At 48.8% G+C, this 15,566-nt stretch overlaps 1 protein-coding gene across 1 annotated transcript in view; it reads left to right on the forward strand.

Moving 5' to 3' along the window:
- The window catches only part of PXDN (peroxidasin), a 147,933-nt gene that overhangs the window by 122,690 nt on the left and 9,677 nt on the right, over positions 1-15,566 (forward strand). The window contains exon 22 of the mRNA XM_088448851.1: positions 7,170-7,283. Coding sequence (XP_088304977.1) covers positions 7,170-7,283 — 114 coding nt within the window. The remainder of the gene's footprint in view (positions 1-7,169; positions 7,284-15,566) is intronic.

A 15,566-nucleotide genomic window follows, 5' to 3' on the forward strand; every position in this document is an offset into this window, starting at 1 on the left:
TTGGTGCCCGGCCGGAGTCGGGTCACCTGCGCAGGGGGGCTGCAGCAGCAGCCCCCAAAAGCTTTCTATTTTTATTTAAAATAAAAAAAAAAAAAGAGCCTGTTAGATTTTTATTTTAAAACAGAGGCTCTAGTGTGGCAGCGACGGGCTGTCTATGCAGACGCCCACGCTGATGCTCTCCTTCCCCGCTGGCGCCGCGACGCCAGTACTGCACTGGGGATCGCGGCGGGAGGCCAGAGTCCGTACTAGCCGGACTCTGGGTCCCTCCCTGGACTGCTGCCGGAGTCGCCGGGGACAAGGTAAGCCGCGAGTCGCCGATTAGCGGCGGCTCGCGGGTTTTGCCTGCAGATGCAGTCCTTTGCCCCCGGTCCTAGGGGACAGACCGGGGGCCGCTAGCGGTGGCGGCGGGCTCCCCCTCTGAGGAGGAATAACCCGTGGGCCACTAGACCACCAGGGATATATGGCAAGCGGGATGCCGGCAAGCCCTGGGGTTAATATGCTAGCCAGGGGAGGAAGCCTTCCCTGTCAGCGGCTCCTCCCCTCAGCTCAGCGCGCCTTTCAGCACGGACTCTGGCGTCGCTGAGCTGCAGATTCCTCGGCCACTCCTCCTCTGAGGTCTCCAGCAGCCATTTTCTCACAGTGGCAGTGCAGATCTTCAGGGAGCACGCGGACCGGTCCCCCTGTGTACCTCTCCCCTGATTAAGGACAGCGTACACAGCACTATAGCCCTCCCAGACACTGAATCTGGGCAGGTTGATTGTAGTGTAAAGGTGCAGTGAGTATATCTTCCTGCATGGTATGTGACTTTTGCTAGTGCTGCCTGTCTGTGCTTATTTTCTACTTACTGTTAGCTTATACCTATCCCTTTACTTCTCCTACAAGCCCTACAGGTGTGTGGGGGAGGGGCGTTTCTACTGACCTCACTTATATAGATCACGTATTTGTGAGGTCCGTCACATACAGTTGTGTGCTACTCAGTGCCATATTGTGGGCTGTTGTTCAGCACACCGGTGAGTGCGTTTTACTTCTACCCTGGTGCCAGATATATAATATATTCTGTCATGTCAGACGAGGAGGTTGAGCGCTCAGTGGCTCCGGTGTTGGCCTCCTGCGGACGCTGTTCTGCAGGAGTAGATAGGGAGGATTTGTCACAGGATGGCCTGTGTAGTCGATGCCAGGTGGCTCCTGGCCCATCCAGACCTTCTCTGGCGCAGGAACCACCATGGGCGATGTTTTCTCAAGTGCTGGTGTCTATTGCGGACCGTCTGTCGGTCCCGACTGCTCTCCCTACTAGGTCGTTGCCCCAGCCGACCATCCCCCATTCCCCGGGTGTCCCGCAGTTATTGCGGAGTCCTCCTGGGTCTCAGTCGGTGGGTCCCTATGCGGGGTTGCCTATGTATATACAGGCTTCCCCTGTGCCGCAGCAGCCTGTGGTACCTTTTCAGGCCCCTATGGTGACTCCTCCACCCTGGGTGGATGTGCTCTCCAACTCCGTGCAAAATTTGGCGGCCGCTTCCTCGGCTTTTCAGTCAATGTTGCAGACTGACATGCCTTCTAGGGTTTCAAAACGCCCACTCATGACACGGGCTGCTCAGGTATCGGACTCAGAGGGTTCCTCAGATGATGGGGAGGTCCCTGATGACACTGACTCGGACGCCTCGGTCCAGGAAATGGATACCAAGTCGTCCATTAATGTGCGAGCACTAGTTAGGGCGGTGCGAGCTATTCTTCTTATAGAGGATGAGGCACCGGTTCCTAAGTCGAAGTTTCCTAGTTTCAAAAAAACTAAGGTGGCTTCTGCGGTGTTTCCCCTGTCGGATCAGTTGACGGATCATATGGCGGTAGCTTGGCAGGCGCCCAGTAAGAGATTCCTTCCTCAGAAGCGGTTGGCTTCTAATTACCCCTTCCCTGAGGCACATTGTAAAAAATGGGAAACTCCACCGGCGGTGGATTCCCATGTCACCCGTTTAACTCGGGGCGCCACCTTACCATTACCGTCGATATCCTCGCTGAAGGATCCCACGGACAGGAAAGTTGAGACTTGCTTAAAGTCTATTTACTCCCTCTCCGGGGCGGTGGCCCGACCGTCCATGGCCATCTCCTGGGTGGCCAAGGCCATTGAGGGGTGGGCCAATGCATTGGAAGATACCTTCCCGGACGACGCTCCGGATGTCCAGCGGGCGTTGTTGGGACAAATGAGGGACGCTGCTTCTTACATTGGAGAAGCTTCTTTAGATGCTAGTCTGCTGACCTCGAGGGTATCGGCTGCAGCGGTGTCTGCCCGCCGATCCTTATGGTTGCGGTCCTGGAGAGCGGACTCTGATTCAAAGAAAGGTCTGGAGGCCTTACCTTTCAATGGGGAATTACTATTTGGTCCGGACTTGGACAAAGTAGTGGACACCCTGGCTAAATCCAAGTCGGCCTTCCTCCCTTCGGTGGCACTGCCTGCTAAGGTTCGGAGTTCGGCTTTTCGTTCCTTTCGGGTTCAGGGTAAGGCGAAAGGTCAGTCCTTCCCGAGACAGTCTGCGAGTAAGACGGCCTCTAAACCCAAGAAGCAAGCCTGGAGTGCTCGGCGCCCTTCTTCCAAGCAGGAAGATAAACCTGCGGCCTGATGGGACGGGCCTCCCTCTGGGGGACCTCAGAGTGGGAGGCCGACTTCTTCTATTTGCCCAGTGCTGGCACAATACCACCACGGATGCCTGGGTTCGAGAAGTGGTCTCCCAGGGGTACGCCCTGTCTTTTCGGCACAGACCACCCCACCAGTTTTTCTGCACAAGTCCTTCTCAGGACAAGACCAAGGCGTTACAGGTTCAGGAGGCTATAGAGTCCTTGCTGAAAGCAGGGGTCATTGTTCCCGTTCCTCTATCACAACGAGGGACGGGGTATTATTCGTCTCTGTTTCTGGTGCAGAAACCCAATGGTTCTCATCGCCCTATCCTCAACTTGAAGTCTCTGAACAAATTCCTCAGGGTTCCCAAGTTCAGGATGGAAACGTTACGTTCCATCATTCTGGCGATGGAACCGGGGGATTACATGGTGTCCCTGGACATCCAGGACGCCTACCTCCATGTTCCGATAGCATCTTCACACCAGCGGTATCTGAGGTTCGCTATCCTTCAACACCACTATCAGTTCCGGGCGCTACCCTTTGGTCTCTCCACGGCACCGAGGGTGTTCACGAAGATTATGGCGGTCATGGCCGCACATCTTCGGAACCAGAATGTACGGCTGCTGCCGTACCTGGACGACCTCCTGTTGCTGGCGAGCTCTCCGGAGGTACTGCTTCAACATCTCCACCTGACGATCGCTTGCCTGCAAGCACACTGGTGGTTGATAAATTGGAAAAAGTCCTCCCTGATTCCATCACAGCGGATGGTTCATTTGGGAGCCCTGCTGGATTCGCGTCAGCAAAGGATCTTCCTGACTCCGGAGAAGGTCGCCTCCCTACAGCTGCAGATACGCAGTTGCCTGAGCCGTTGCTGCCTGTCGGTCCATTCGGCTATGAGAGTTCTGGGGTCCATGGTGTCGACATTCGACATGGTGGAATTTGCCCAGTTCCATTCCCGGCCCCTGCAGGGGCTGATTCTATCAGAATGGAACGGGTTACCTCACCGGATCCGCTCTCAGGTGCTGGTGTTGTCTCCGGACGTTCGGCTATCTTTGGCTTGGTGGCTTCAGACAGCTCATCTGGTCGAGGGGCGCCCATTTTGGATCCCGGACTGGGTCCTGCTCACGACGGATGCCAGTCTCCGGGGTTGGGGGGCAGTGACCGGCTCTTTGTCGCTTCAGGGTCGTTGGTCAGCGGAAGAAGCACTTCTCCCCATCAACATCCTGGAACTGCGGGCAGTATACAGGGCCCTGCAGTCGTCCGGCCCCGCTCTTCACGGAAGGGCGGTACAGGTGCAGTCCGACAACTCCACCACGGTGGCGTATATCAATCACCAAGGCGGAACTCGCAGTCAGGCAGCGATGTCGGAGGTGTCTCGTATCCTGACTTGGGCGGAGGGTCACATTCCAGCGATCTCGGCGGTCTTCATCCCCGGAGTCCTCAATTGGGAGGCGGACTTCCTCAGCCGTCACGACGTGCATCCCGGGGAATGGTCGCTTCACCCAGAGGTGTTTCAGCTACTCGTGGACAGGTGGGGACTGCCGGAGCTGGACTTGATGGCCTCCCGTCACAATCACAAGTTGCCCGTTTACGGGTCAAGGACAAGAGACGCAGGTGCAAGTCTGGTGGACGCGCTGTCGGTGAAATGGACGTTTCACCTGGCGTATCTGTTTCCTCCGATATCCCTGCTTCCTCGGGTTCTGCGGAAATTCAAGCAGGACGGCGGCATGCTCGTGCTGGTAGCTCCGGCGTGGCCCAGACGTCCTTGGTACTCCGATCTCAGGAGCCTCTCCATCGACGCTCCGTACCTTCTTCCTCAGCATCGGGACCTGTTGTCTCAGGGGCCCTGCCTTTACCCGGATCTGGGTCGGCTGTCTTTGACGGCGTGGCTCTTGAGACAGCCGTCTTGAGGTCTCGGGGCTTCTCCAGTTCGGTTATTGGTACCATGCTCAGGGCACGCAAGCCTGCTTCAGCACGGATTTATCACAGAGTGTGGCACACTTACTTTCAGTGGTGTGAGTCCAGACATTATGATCCTCAGGTGTTCCGAGTTTCTAGGATCTTGGAATTTCTTCAGTCAGGATTGGATCTCGGCTTACGCCTTGCATCTCTGAAGGTTCATGTGTCCGCCTTGTCCGTGTGGTTTCAACGGCGGATTGCAATACTACCAGACGTTCACACCTTTTTCCAGGGTGTTCTCAGGATCCAGCCTCCCTTTGTGCCTCCTGTGGCTCCTTGGGACTTGGCGGTGGTGCTACGGGTCCTGCAGGGTCCTCCGTTTGAGCCTCTTGAGGCGGTGGAGCTCAAGTGGCTGACATTTAAGACGGTTTTTCTCCTGGCAATTGCTTCGGCCAGGAGGGTGTCTGAATTGGGGGCGCTTTCCTGTCGCCCTCCTTTCCTGATTTTTCACCAGGACAGAGCGGTGCTCCGCACTCGTCCTGAGTTTTTGCCCAAAGTGGTCTCAAAGTTCCATATTAATCAGGAACTTGTTGTGCCAGCTTTTCAGTCCCCTGATCTTTCAGCTGGTGAGACTTCCTTAGATGTGGTCCGGGCGCTTAGAATTTATGTAGACCGGACGGCTTCGGTTAGGAAGTCTGATTCCTTGTTTATCCTCTTTGGTTTTCACAAGAGGGGTTGGCCTGCCAACAAACAAACGTTAGCCCGTTGGCTTCGTTCCGTTATTTGTGAGGCTTATGCACAGGAGGGATTACCTGTGCCAGCCTCTGTTAAGGCTCATTCCACTCGTTCTGTGGGTCCCTCTTGGGCTGCTAGACGTGGCGCTTCTGCTGTTAAGCTGTGTAAGGTGGCCACTTGGTCTTCAATTCAAACGTTTTTGAGGTTCTATGCGTTTGACACCTTTGCCTCTCAGGATGCATCCTTTGGGCGCCGGGTACTCCTTTCAGCACAGGAGCGTCCCCGCCCTTAGTTGTACTGCTTTGGGACATCCCCAAGGTCAACCCTGTGGACCCCCTATGGACCCTGAAGTAGAAAACAAGAGATATGGTAAGAACTTACCTTTGTTATCTCTGTTTCTACGAAGTCCATAGGGTCCACAGGGCGCCCGCCCTGACGCACCTGGCTTCAAATGGGCTGTGTGGCTGGTCACCGGTTTTCCGTCTCCCATTTCTGTGAGTATGGTTTCTTGTGTGTTCCAGTCTTCCTTCTCTCTGTTTAGTCTCCTCCTCCGGCCTTGGCTGCTTACCAACTGAGGTGCTGTGGCCGGGGGCGGGGTATAGAGGAGGACGGACCCAAGTGCATCCTGGGAGCAGCTAAAGCTTTAACTGCGTGGTGCCCATGGATCCTGATCCAGCTATACCCCAAGGTCAACCCTGTGGACCCTATGGACTTCGTAGAAACAGAGATAACAAAGGTAAGTTCTTACCATATCTCTTGTTTTTGCTATGGGATAAAATAAATCATAGGATTGTCAGTAAATATATTGTGAGAGCGTTTATTTGATGATGATTAAATTTTTTTCCCCCTTTAGTTTGGTGACATAGGCCCGTATTCAATTTGAGCCGAGCAGCGATACTTTTTTGCCTCCCGGACATTTCGCCTACATCGCGTGTTTTGCAGGTGGAAAAGTATCGCGTGCGTGCCAGCGTATCGCCGTATTCAATTTGAAAGTAGGATTAAACGGGACCCGGCGAAACATAAATATGTGGAAAGTACTGTTAGTTTTGGGGAAACCAGCCTGACACCCCCCAAAAGATGCTCTGACATGGGGGTTCCCTATGGTACCCCCCGATTTGGCTTGCTGAAGGTATTTGGTGTTTTTAAACGGGCTCAATAGCTGCTAAATAGCGTTTTTGTATAAGTGGTGAAGAATATTATTCCGGAGGTTTTTTTGCTGTAAATAACTTATCCCAGCAAATTTGGGGTACTTGAAAATGGGGGTCAGCATATTTTAAAGTTGCTAAAGTTAAGTTGAAAAAATTGTGAAAAATCCACCTGCCGCAAGCACCTGCAATGGAAAAAACACCTGCGGCATACTTGGGGACCCCCCCAGAGTCAAGTTTGCTAGTTTTTCTTTGTCCCCCATCATTTTTTTTTTTTTCGCCCTCAAATGCAAAATGATTTTTTGGGGTGTCCTTAAGTGTTTTTGAAATATTTTTTTACACAGTTTACCTTTGGGGGACTGTCTGAAGGCTGCACGGGGGTTCCCGCAATGTTGCACCCCAAAACCCCAATTCTGCACTTTTTTCCGCCTGTTATTCATAGGCAAAACTTTTTCACCTATTACATTGCATTGACTTTCCGCCTAGGCGGAAAGTCTTTCAAATTGAATACGGAGTAAAATTGAAACAGGCGAAAAAAAATGATGTCATCGGCGAAACTTTTCTGCCAAAAACACGTGAAAACGGCTTTTCGCTTCAAATTGAATACGGGCCATAGTGGGTCACACCACAAAATGGCCAACTCTCTGTGTATAGTGGACTGTTCTACTTCAAGTGATGTTTACAGTCTCACTTTGTCATTGGCCTCACCTTAGTACCCACAAGCTTTTGTAGCACTAGTATATTAGCTCTGTAATGATAACCAGTTTTGACTCTATTCTCAGATCAAAAAGCTTGAATCCCGTTTGAGCAGTACAGACTGCACTGATGGAAATGGAAGATCACACGCCACTAACGAAAGATGGAAAAAAGATCCTTGTACAAAATGTGAATGTAAAGTAAGTAATACAACATAATCATAATATGGGGCTCCTCGAGCTGCTGTACCTACTCAGCTCAGACACTTGCCATTTTAATATAGTTTGAACCAGCACGAGCCACCGCTCTTCATGAGCTGTTGGATGGTACACTTTATCTAAGTGTCACTGGTGATTATTTTTCTATGGGTTACTCTACATCTGCATTCAGCAAATAATTCCCATTTGTTTAAATGAAAGTGTACTGGTACATTGACATGTCTTTGCAGCTTTATGCATCAAGGTGGTGCCGCCATCCAATAGAACACACCCTACTGTAACTGGACTTTTCTGTGAAGACAATAAATATTGATGTATATTGCCGTTTGGCTAAGAACAGTCCAGTCATATTTGGGGATTCTCCTCCTTAGCATCTTACTGAGGGGGAGATGTCACAATCCCTGGAGAGAGAGAAAGGGGGAGATGATTCAAACCTTGGGAAGAGAGAGAGTAGCAACCAATCAGCTTCTGTCATTTTTCAGGCTGTGGGGTGAAATAAAGTACTAACCAATCAGCTTATAACTCATTTTACAGACTGTTTGAAAAATGCAAGTTTGGAGCTAATTGACTGGTACTTTATCGCTCTCAACTTTACCAAGCTTTGATAAATCTCCCCCTAAATTTGAAAAATGACACATGCTGATTGGTAGTTTATCTCTCTCCAAGGTTTGATACCAACTAATCAGCTTCTAACTCTGATTTTCCAAACACAGCCTGTGTTATGGCAGTTAGGAGCTCATTGGTTGGTACTTTATTTCTCTCAAGGGCGTGATACATCTCCCCCTGAATGTTACAAATTAATGATGGAGCCAGGTTACTTTAAAATCTATTGCAGATGTTAAATTACCTATTTCTCCTTCATCCACTAGGGGACACTGGACGCTAAAGACAGTGTGGTATAGACGGTGCTAAGCGGAGCCTGGGCACTTTAAATTTCAAGAAGTGTGACTAGCTCTCCCCCTCTATACCCCCCTCCAAGCGTCAGTCTAAGTTTGTGCCCGACTGAAGCTGGATGTGTAGCTACACTTCTTCTCAGTGTTTTTTAATTGAAAGAGCGCTGCTGCGCTGAAGGTAGAAGATTGCATTGAGGACAGACAGGCAGTAGCTGCACTGCCTGTCTGCAACGATGGAGCTGCCGGGAGGACCCACTCGCAAGTGCATGCACTTCGCCTGGGGTCTCTGACTGCTTAGACACTGTCTATAATACAGGGGCTTCCACATGCCGCTGCGTGCAGCGCGCATATGGTCCCCCACCAGTCACCGCCGCCGCCGGCAGCATATGCAGTTTGGTGAGTAGACCCTGGCTCCCCGAGTAGCTGGGTAGCCAGGTTGTTACATTAATGGCGGTGTAATAGCAGCTATGCTGCTCCAGAGGGGTCAGACAGCCGGAAGACAACGCACTCCAGGCGCTGTAATATATCCGGCTGTCACATTAACACAGCCGGGAGACAAAGCACGCTCAAGGCTCTCTATTATACACGGCTGTCACATTAAGTAGTAATATACCCGGCAAGGCACTGTAATAAGCTGCTCCGTCTATCGGAGCAGCAACACTAGTCCCAACGATCCGAGACTAATAAGTCTATGGGAGCAGCAAGTACAGGCTGCTGCATAATCCCCGGCTGTCACACTTTGGTTAGACAGCCGGGAGGCGCAAGGCGCTTTAAAAGACTGCTCCATCTAATGGAGCAGCAACACAAGCCCCGGAGGTGACGGGGACTGCTCCGACTAATAGAGCAGCAGCAGACACGCTGCTAAATATCTCACACCCCTGGCTGTTGCACTGCAAGACAGCCGGGAGGCATAAGCGCGCTCAAGGCGCTGTTTATCCCCGGCTGTCACTCACAGATGGGAGGGAAAGCGTGTTCATAGCTCTGAAGTAAGCTGCTCCGACTAACGGAGCAACAAGCTATAACCCCGGGGGTCACATCATCAACTCCAGTGTTAGCGCTCTGATAGCACACACTGTGCATAGCGCGCTCATTTGGAAAATTGGGCATCATAGCTGGGGCGGAGCTTAGCTCCGGAGTCCTGCCTCCCCCTTTCAGCGCGTCTCTGGAAGTGCTGACTGTGCACCTTGTTGAAAGATCGCTGCAGCTAAGAACTGGCAGCCAAAGGTGAGCACTTAAGTATAAGTCATTGCTTCCTTCTATGCATAGCGTTTCCTGGCACTGCTAGGAGCGCTAGTACGCTGGTGTGGATCTCTCCTTCATCTTGGTAATCCTGATTATTATTTTAACCTTTTGCTTCACTACATCTTCCTTTGGTGTGTTGGTGATCTGTTATTTACTGGCAGATATTATGCAGGAGAGTTTAAACACAATCAATAACTCCAGCCTGTCGGCAGGTCCTTTAAAGATGGGGATCTGGGTTCTAATCTCAGGGTGATCTTCTTTAAAGAATGAGTCTGGCTGTGACTCAACACAGTGAGCACGTAGCCTTTTACACAGATGACAGCGCTGGGGGTCCTGTTACCAGTGTGGTCCTCGCTGTGTGGAGTTTGTATGTTCTCCCTGTAGTATCTATACGGCCTCTACTCCCTGAAGACACCCTGGAAATACCAGGTGTTTTAGGCTTATGCATTAGCCGTCTTGGAAGGGCGTACTAAATGCAGATCAGCTTTAAAGGCTTATTCAGTTAGTAATAGCGGCGTCTTGCCCTCCTGGGTGCGATTCCCAGATGGGGAGCCAATGGCTTCTCTATGATTCTATAGAGGGGCTTCCAGGTCAGGGACTCTAGTAGCATGACCTTGGCTAAGGCCTATGGCTCTTCCGTACCACTATATCAGTGTCATATGCAATAGAGGCTTTATTTTCACAATACGCCAGGTATGGCAGCTATAGAAGGAGGACTCGAGTCCTGCTCCACCTTTTTCTTTTTAAATAAACAAGGAAATAAAGGATATTGCTTTTCCTGTTTCTGTAAAGCTGGATTATGTTGGAGAACATCTGGAGAAACAGATTCTGATGTTCTGGCGGTTAATATCTTTTTCTCTTGTTCATAGATATAGCAGGTTTAGCATTGTCGACGTTCCAGTTCCTGAGACCATGTCTTTTTAAGACATGATCGCTTCTTGGCCTTTTGGTTAAGATCAAGTGTAGTAACGCCCCTAACATTTAGCCCCCAGGATATTCAGGGCTGTGATGAAATCTCTCCGTCGTTTACAGGGAATCACTATCATCCCTCATCTGGAGGATCTTCTGCTGAAGGCCCATTCCAGGGTCCTATTACAGAGTGACTCTCGGCAGTCTTATTCGTCATGGGGGGGATTCTGAATTTTTCCCAAGTCTCATCTACCAGCAAAGATACTCAAGTACACCTTAGGTCAGAAAGCCACTTCCATTCAGAAGATGGTGAGGAGGGTCTTTCGATATATAGTTTATTTTCGGTGCATGCTTCCATTCTCCTCCATAGGAAGATGGTTACGGCATTCAAGTTTTTTTCCAAACAGACTATTTCACTTCTGGACGTTTCAGCTTCACCTCCTCTCTCAGTGGACAGAATACCATCTTTTCCTTCCCCTAGGGTAAGGTTAAGTTCCAGAACTCAGATCTCTCTTTTCTGAAGGTTGAACTTGGTACACCTACTGGAGGGAAGAGATTCGGAGTGTGACATTGGACTCTTCTTACTATAGAAGTGAGTCTGAGAGGATGGGGGTTGTAATTAGAATCCAAGACCGCTAGACATCACAGAGATGAAGGAAGTAAGCCGGTTTCTCACCTGGGTGACTAAGTTCGCTATGGAAGTAGTAATTTGGTAGCCAGACTACTTCAGCTGGCAGAATGCATCCATGGGCTACATCCACGGGTTTTCTACAGCTGGTCGATCAGTGGGGTCTTCCACAGATCGACGACATGGCATCAACTGTCTATCTATTGCTCTCGGATGAGAGACTCGGAGGTTGAGGCTGGTTACGCAATGTAAACACGGTGGCAGTTTCTTTCTTGTCTATCGGTTCCCTTTGTTTTCTCTTCTGCCTCAGATTCTACAATGCATCCAAAGGGAGGCGGCCATTCTGTTGGTAGCTCCGGATTGGCCTTGCGGAGCTTGGTATTCTGATCTTCGACTCCTGCTAATCTGCGATCCGTGGCCACTGCCTCTGAGAGATCTTCTCTTCTACAGGGTACTTTAGTCTATCCAGACTTAAAGCGGCTATGTTTCAGAGTGTGGGTGTTAAACTGGCCATTTAGGATGTTAAGGGATCCCATCCACGTTAATCCCTAATATACTTGGAACCCAAAGAGTAGTTCTTCTAAATAATTACCACCTTTTTGGAAGCTTTATATTTCAGGGTCTGAACATAGGGGGGTTCTCCATTCAAAATTCAATCTAGACAGATTTTTGCTTGTTATGCAAGCCATTTTCTCCACATGGGTTCTCTGAAAATTCAGTTTCAGCTCTGACAGTTTTACTTCCAGAAGTAGATCGCAGGTACATGGTGTGTCTCTGTTTCATTCACCTTTTGTTTCTCCTATAGCTCCGTGGGATTTGGATCTCGTACTTTCCTTCTTACAGTCTCCTCTGTTCGCATCTCGGGAGTCGGTGGATTTACAATACCTTTGTGGAAGGTAACGCTTCTTCTCGCCCGGTCTCAGCCGGGAGGAGGTCTGAATACTTGGAGCTCTATCCCGTCGTCCTCCGGACTTGGTTTTTCACAAAGATAGTGCGTAATTCTGTACAACAATGGACTTTCTTCCAAGGGTATTTTAGTCTTTCCAGGTCAACAAACACTTGTGGTAACAATTCCACCAGATTCACCTTCATTCTAGTCCCTTACCATTGGGGTTTTTTGTATTCTGTGGACAGGACTGCAGCCATTTGTACAATAGTCAATCTATATGTTTGGTAGGATGCGCTTCGTTCTAGCTAGCCAGCCTCTGGCCTGCTGGAGTTGTCTGACCCTCAGACAGGCGGCTATGGCATCACCTAGGGAGCCTCTGCCTTTTTTCTTGCAGAGCATTCTTCTCGCTCAGTAGGTGTTCCTTGTGGGATTTCCATGGAATTTCTTTGCAGAGCAGTTTCTTGGTCTGGCCGGCATGCCTTTATTATTTTTGATTGACAGGTTTGCTGCCTCTGCAGCGCAGTATGGCCTGTCTGTTTTTACAGGGTTTCTCAGCGCTTCCCGTCCATTATGGGAGCTCTGGGACGTTCCCACTGTCTTTAGCCTCTAGTGTCCCCTAGTGGATAAAGGAGAAAACAGGATTTTGGTACTTACCGATAAATCCCTTTCTCCGATTCCATAGGGGACACTGTACGCCCACCCTGCACTGTTCCTTCCGGCCAGGGTCGGGATCATTTTATGTTATGACATAGAGAACAGTTTTATGTTTCTGGTTGTGTTACTGGTTTTTCAACCTCTTAACTTTTGTTCTGTGTAGTTGCTTTGCCTCCTCTTCCGTTTGTTTTTTCTCAGCTCCCCTCGGGCACAGTTTTCTTAGACTGAGGCTTGGAGGGGGTATAGAGAGTGAGAAGCTTGTCACACTTCTTGAAATTTAAAGTGGCCAGACTCCACTTGGCACCGTCTATACCCCACTGTCTTTAGCGTCCAGTGTCCCCTATGGAATCGGAGAAAGGGATTTATCGGTAACTACCAAAATCCTGTTTTCCAGAAGCTGTTTTAGGTCTGTCCATGGTTTTGTAATGGTCATCATATTGGTGTGACAGGAGCCTCCCTTCATATTCTTTGGGAGATTTATCAAACCCTCTAAAGATGACAAGTGGAGAAGTTACCCATAGCAACCATTTAGATTTTAGCTTATATTTAATAGATTGTACTAAATAAAAAATAACTAGGGATTTATTCACTAAAGGTCATAGCAACCGTTCTTAGCCAATCAGCGCTTCCCCATTAATTTCTATGGCAGTGTCACAGAGTGACCTGTCAGTTCGGGTTCGCATGTCCTTTGTGTACAGCTCGTTTTTTGGCCAAGACCATTGGCTGACTAAATGGAATGCAGAGGAGCCCATCAAATAATTTGCTAAGTATGTAAATAGTTTATTTAGGATGTGTTGGGTTTTTATTATAATAAAAGATTACAACAGTCTGTGTCCAAGTCTTGTGGTTATTTTAATTTCTTTATAGGCGGGCTACAGGCGCATGTGCAGGCCTTTTATGTGCGGGCATGTTGGCACTTGTTGTTCCACAATTGCCATTGCTGGCTGCTTGGGACTTGTAGTCTGCTGTAACAAACAATATAATGTATCATGAGGGAGGCCCTCTTTTAATTTTTGGGGTACCCACTTTCCAAGGAATTCCAGTCCTGAACTGGCCAGTTTGGGGCTGGTTAATGTTATGGCGATGGACCCCACATTGTGTCCCCCTGCTATGGCATTAACCCCCCCGGCTGTTTCAGCCTGCTGCTGGTTATTTGAAAGTAAAGGGAACCCCATTCCGACTTCCCCCAACTTATTTTCCTGGACCAGCCCAGACTTAGAGGGGCTGGTTATTGATTTGAAGAAAAAAACACATGTTTTTTTTATTTTTTTTAACCTTTTTTTTTTCAACATTTTAAACTAACTAAGCCTGCACAGATCAGTAAGATCTGTGCAGGATTCATTAGTTTAAAATGCTTCACTTCTGCGGCAGATTGATGGCGGATTTGCTGTCGGATCTGCTGCAGTATAGGGGTTTGAAGTCCGACAGGTAACAACGTAGGATTTCAAATGACAGTCAAAACTGATGCATAGTATATGCTGGGTTATTTTTAGACTGATGATGACGATACTCATCGTTGACAGTCTGTTTTGAAATGGACTCAAAAACCAACGGTTTGTAAATTTGCCCCTTAAAATCTGGTTGCTATGGGCAACATCTCCACTTGTCCTCCTTAGAAGTTTTGATAAGTCTCCCCCTCTGTATCTTTGGAGATCCTTCTCCTTCCATTATAATATGTATGGGCCTGTGTTACTAACAAAATAAAAATATGTTCACCTTTTAATTACCCTGTGCAGCAGGATAATAAAGAAGGGAAGAAAATTGGCTGTGCTATTCAATAACCACTGGCAATTCATATCACTGTCTAAAAACCACATGTGCACTAAAAATTCCTATAGTGTACATAAAAATTTTGAAGCATTGATAATATACAAGTCAATACAATTCAGTCAAATAGAATATTAAATTAGACATTCAATTACAAATGAGACAAAGAATCAATTGATATAACTATTTAAATATAAGCAGAGCTGTTTTAGATGAACTGTGTCCGTTTGTTTGGATTATGCAGGACAACTTTGCTTATAAATAGTATGTTGCAGCAGGACAGCAATTAGAGGGTTCTTGAGTTGGTTCAGCATATAATATAATATTTGGTCTAGGCAAGTAGGAGTGAGCTCACCCATTGGATGTGCGACCGCAGCATCTGTGGGATATCCTGGTATATTGACCCGTAGTGTTCTGCCGAGGAGATGGAGCAGGCACACTCGTGTGCTGATGCAATGTGCCGATTGTACGCTCATTGGTGTGCAGCTTGGGCTGTGGGTACGGCTCGTGAATAGCCGCAGTTTGGTGTAGCGGGTGCACAGGATCGATAATGTGACCTCGGCTTGTTGTAGGCCGCGTGTCTCTTGGTATGCTGAGCAGTCCGGGCTGGAGTGGTACAAGCCGCTAGGCTGAGAATTGTGTTTGGGTCTGATAGAAAAGGCCTCTTGTATGGATGGGGCACATAGATCAGTAATAGCGGAGATTGGTTCTTATAGAAACGTTTTGCCGGTTCTATAGTTGTCCTCGTGCTGTGATTATGTTGTCTCTGCCGCTAAGATCAACGCGTTTCTGTGTCTTAAACACCTTTGTCAGTCTTTTTATGAGTATAAGTTATTTGCATAATTAAGACCATTTCCAGCTGTGGATTGTATTGCAGCCAAAGACAAGGACTGGAGTTTTTTTTGTTGTTGGAGTGCTCTGTGTTTGCAAGAACTTTAGAAACATTGTTTCTACTCAGGGTGATTGTGGAAATCAGTAACATTAATTCTGCTTTAAACAGTTATAACGCATCTTTCTACTTCAGGGTCCATAGGGGGTCCACAGGGTTGACCTTGGGGTATAGGTTGGGAACCAAATCCGGGCACCACGCAGTTAAAGCTTTTAGCTCCCAGGATGCACTGGGTCCACTCTCCCTATAACCCCACCCCCAAGCCAGAGGCACCTCAGTTTAAGTTGGTGCCCGGCCGGAGTCGGGTCACCGTTAGCGCAGGGGGAGCTGATTAGCAGCCCCTAAGCTTATTTTATTTTTTTAGGGACAAAGTTTTTTCCATGGACTTTGGACT

Source organism: Taudactylus pleione, unplaced genomic scaffold, assembly GCF_031769625.1.
Source record: "Taudactylus pleione unplaced genomic scaffold, aTauple2 ptg000468l, whole genome shotgun sequence".
NCBI classification, from domain to species: Eukaryota; Metazoa; Chordata; class Amphibia; order Anura; family Myobatrachidae; genus Taudactylus; species Taudactylus pleione.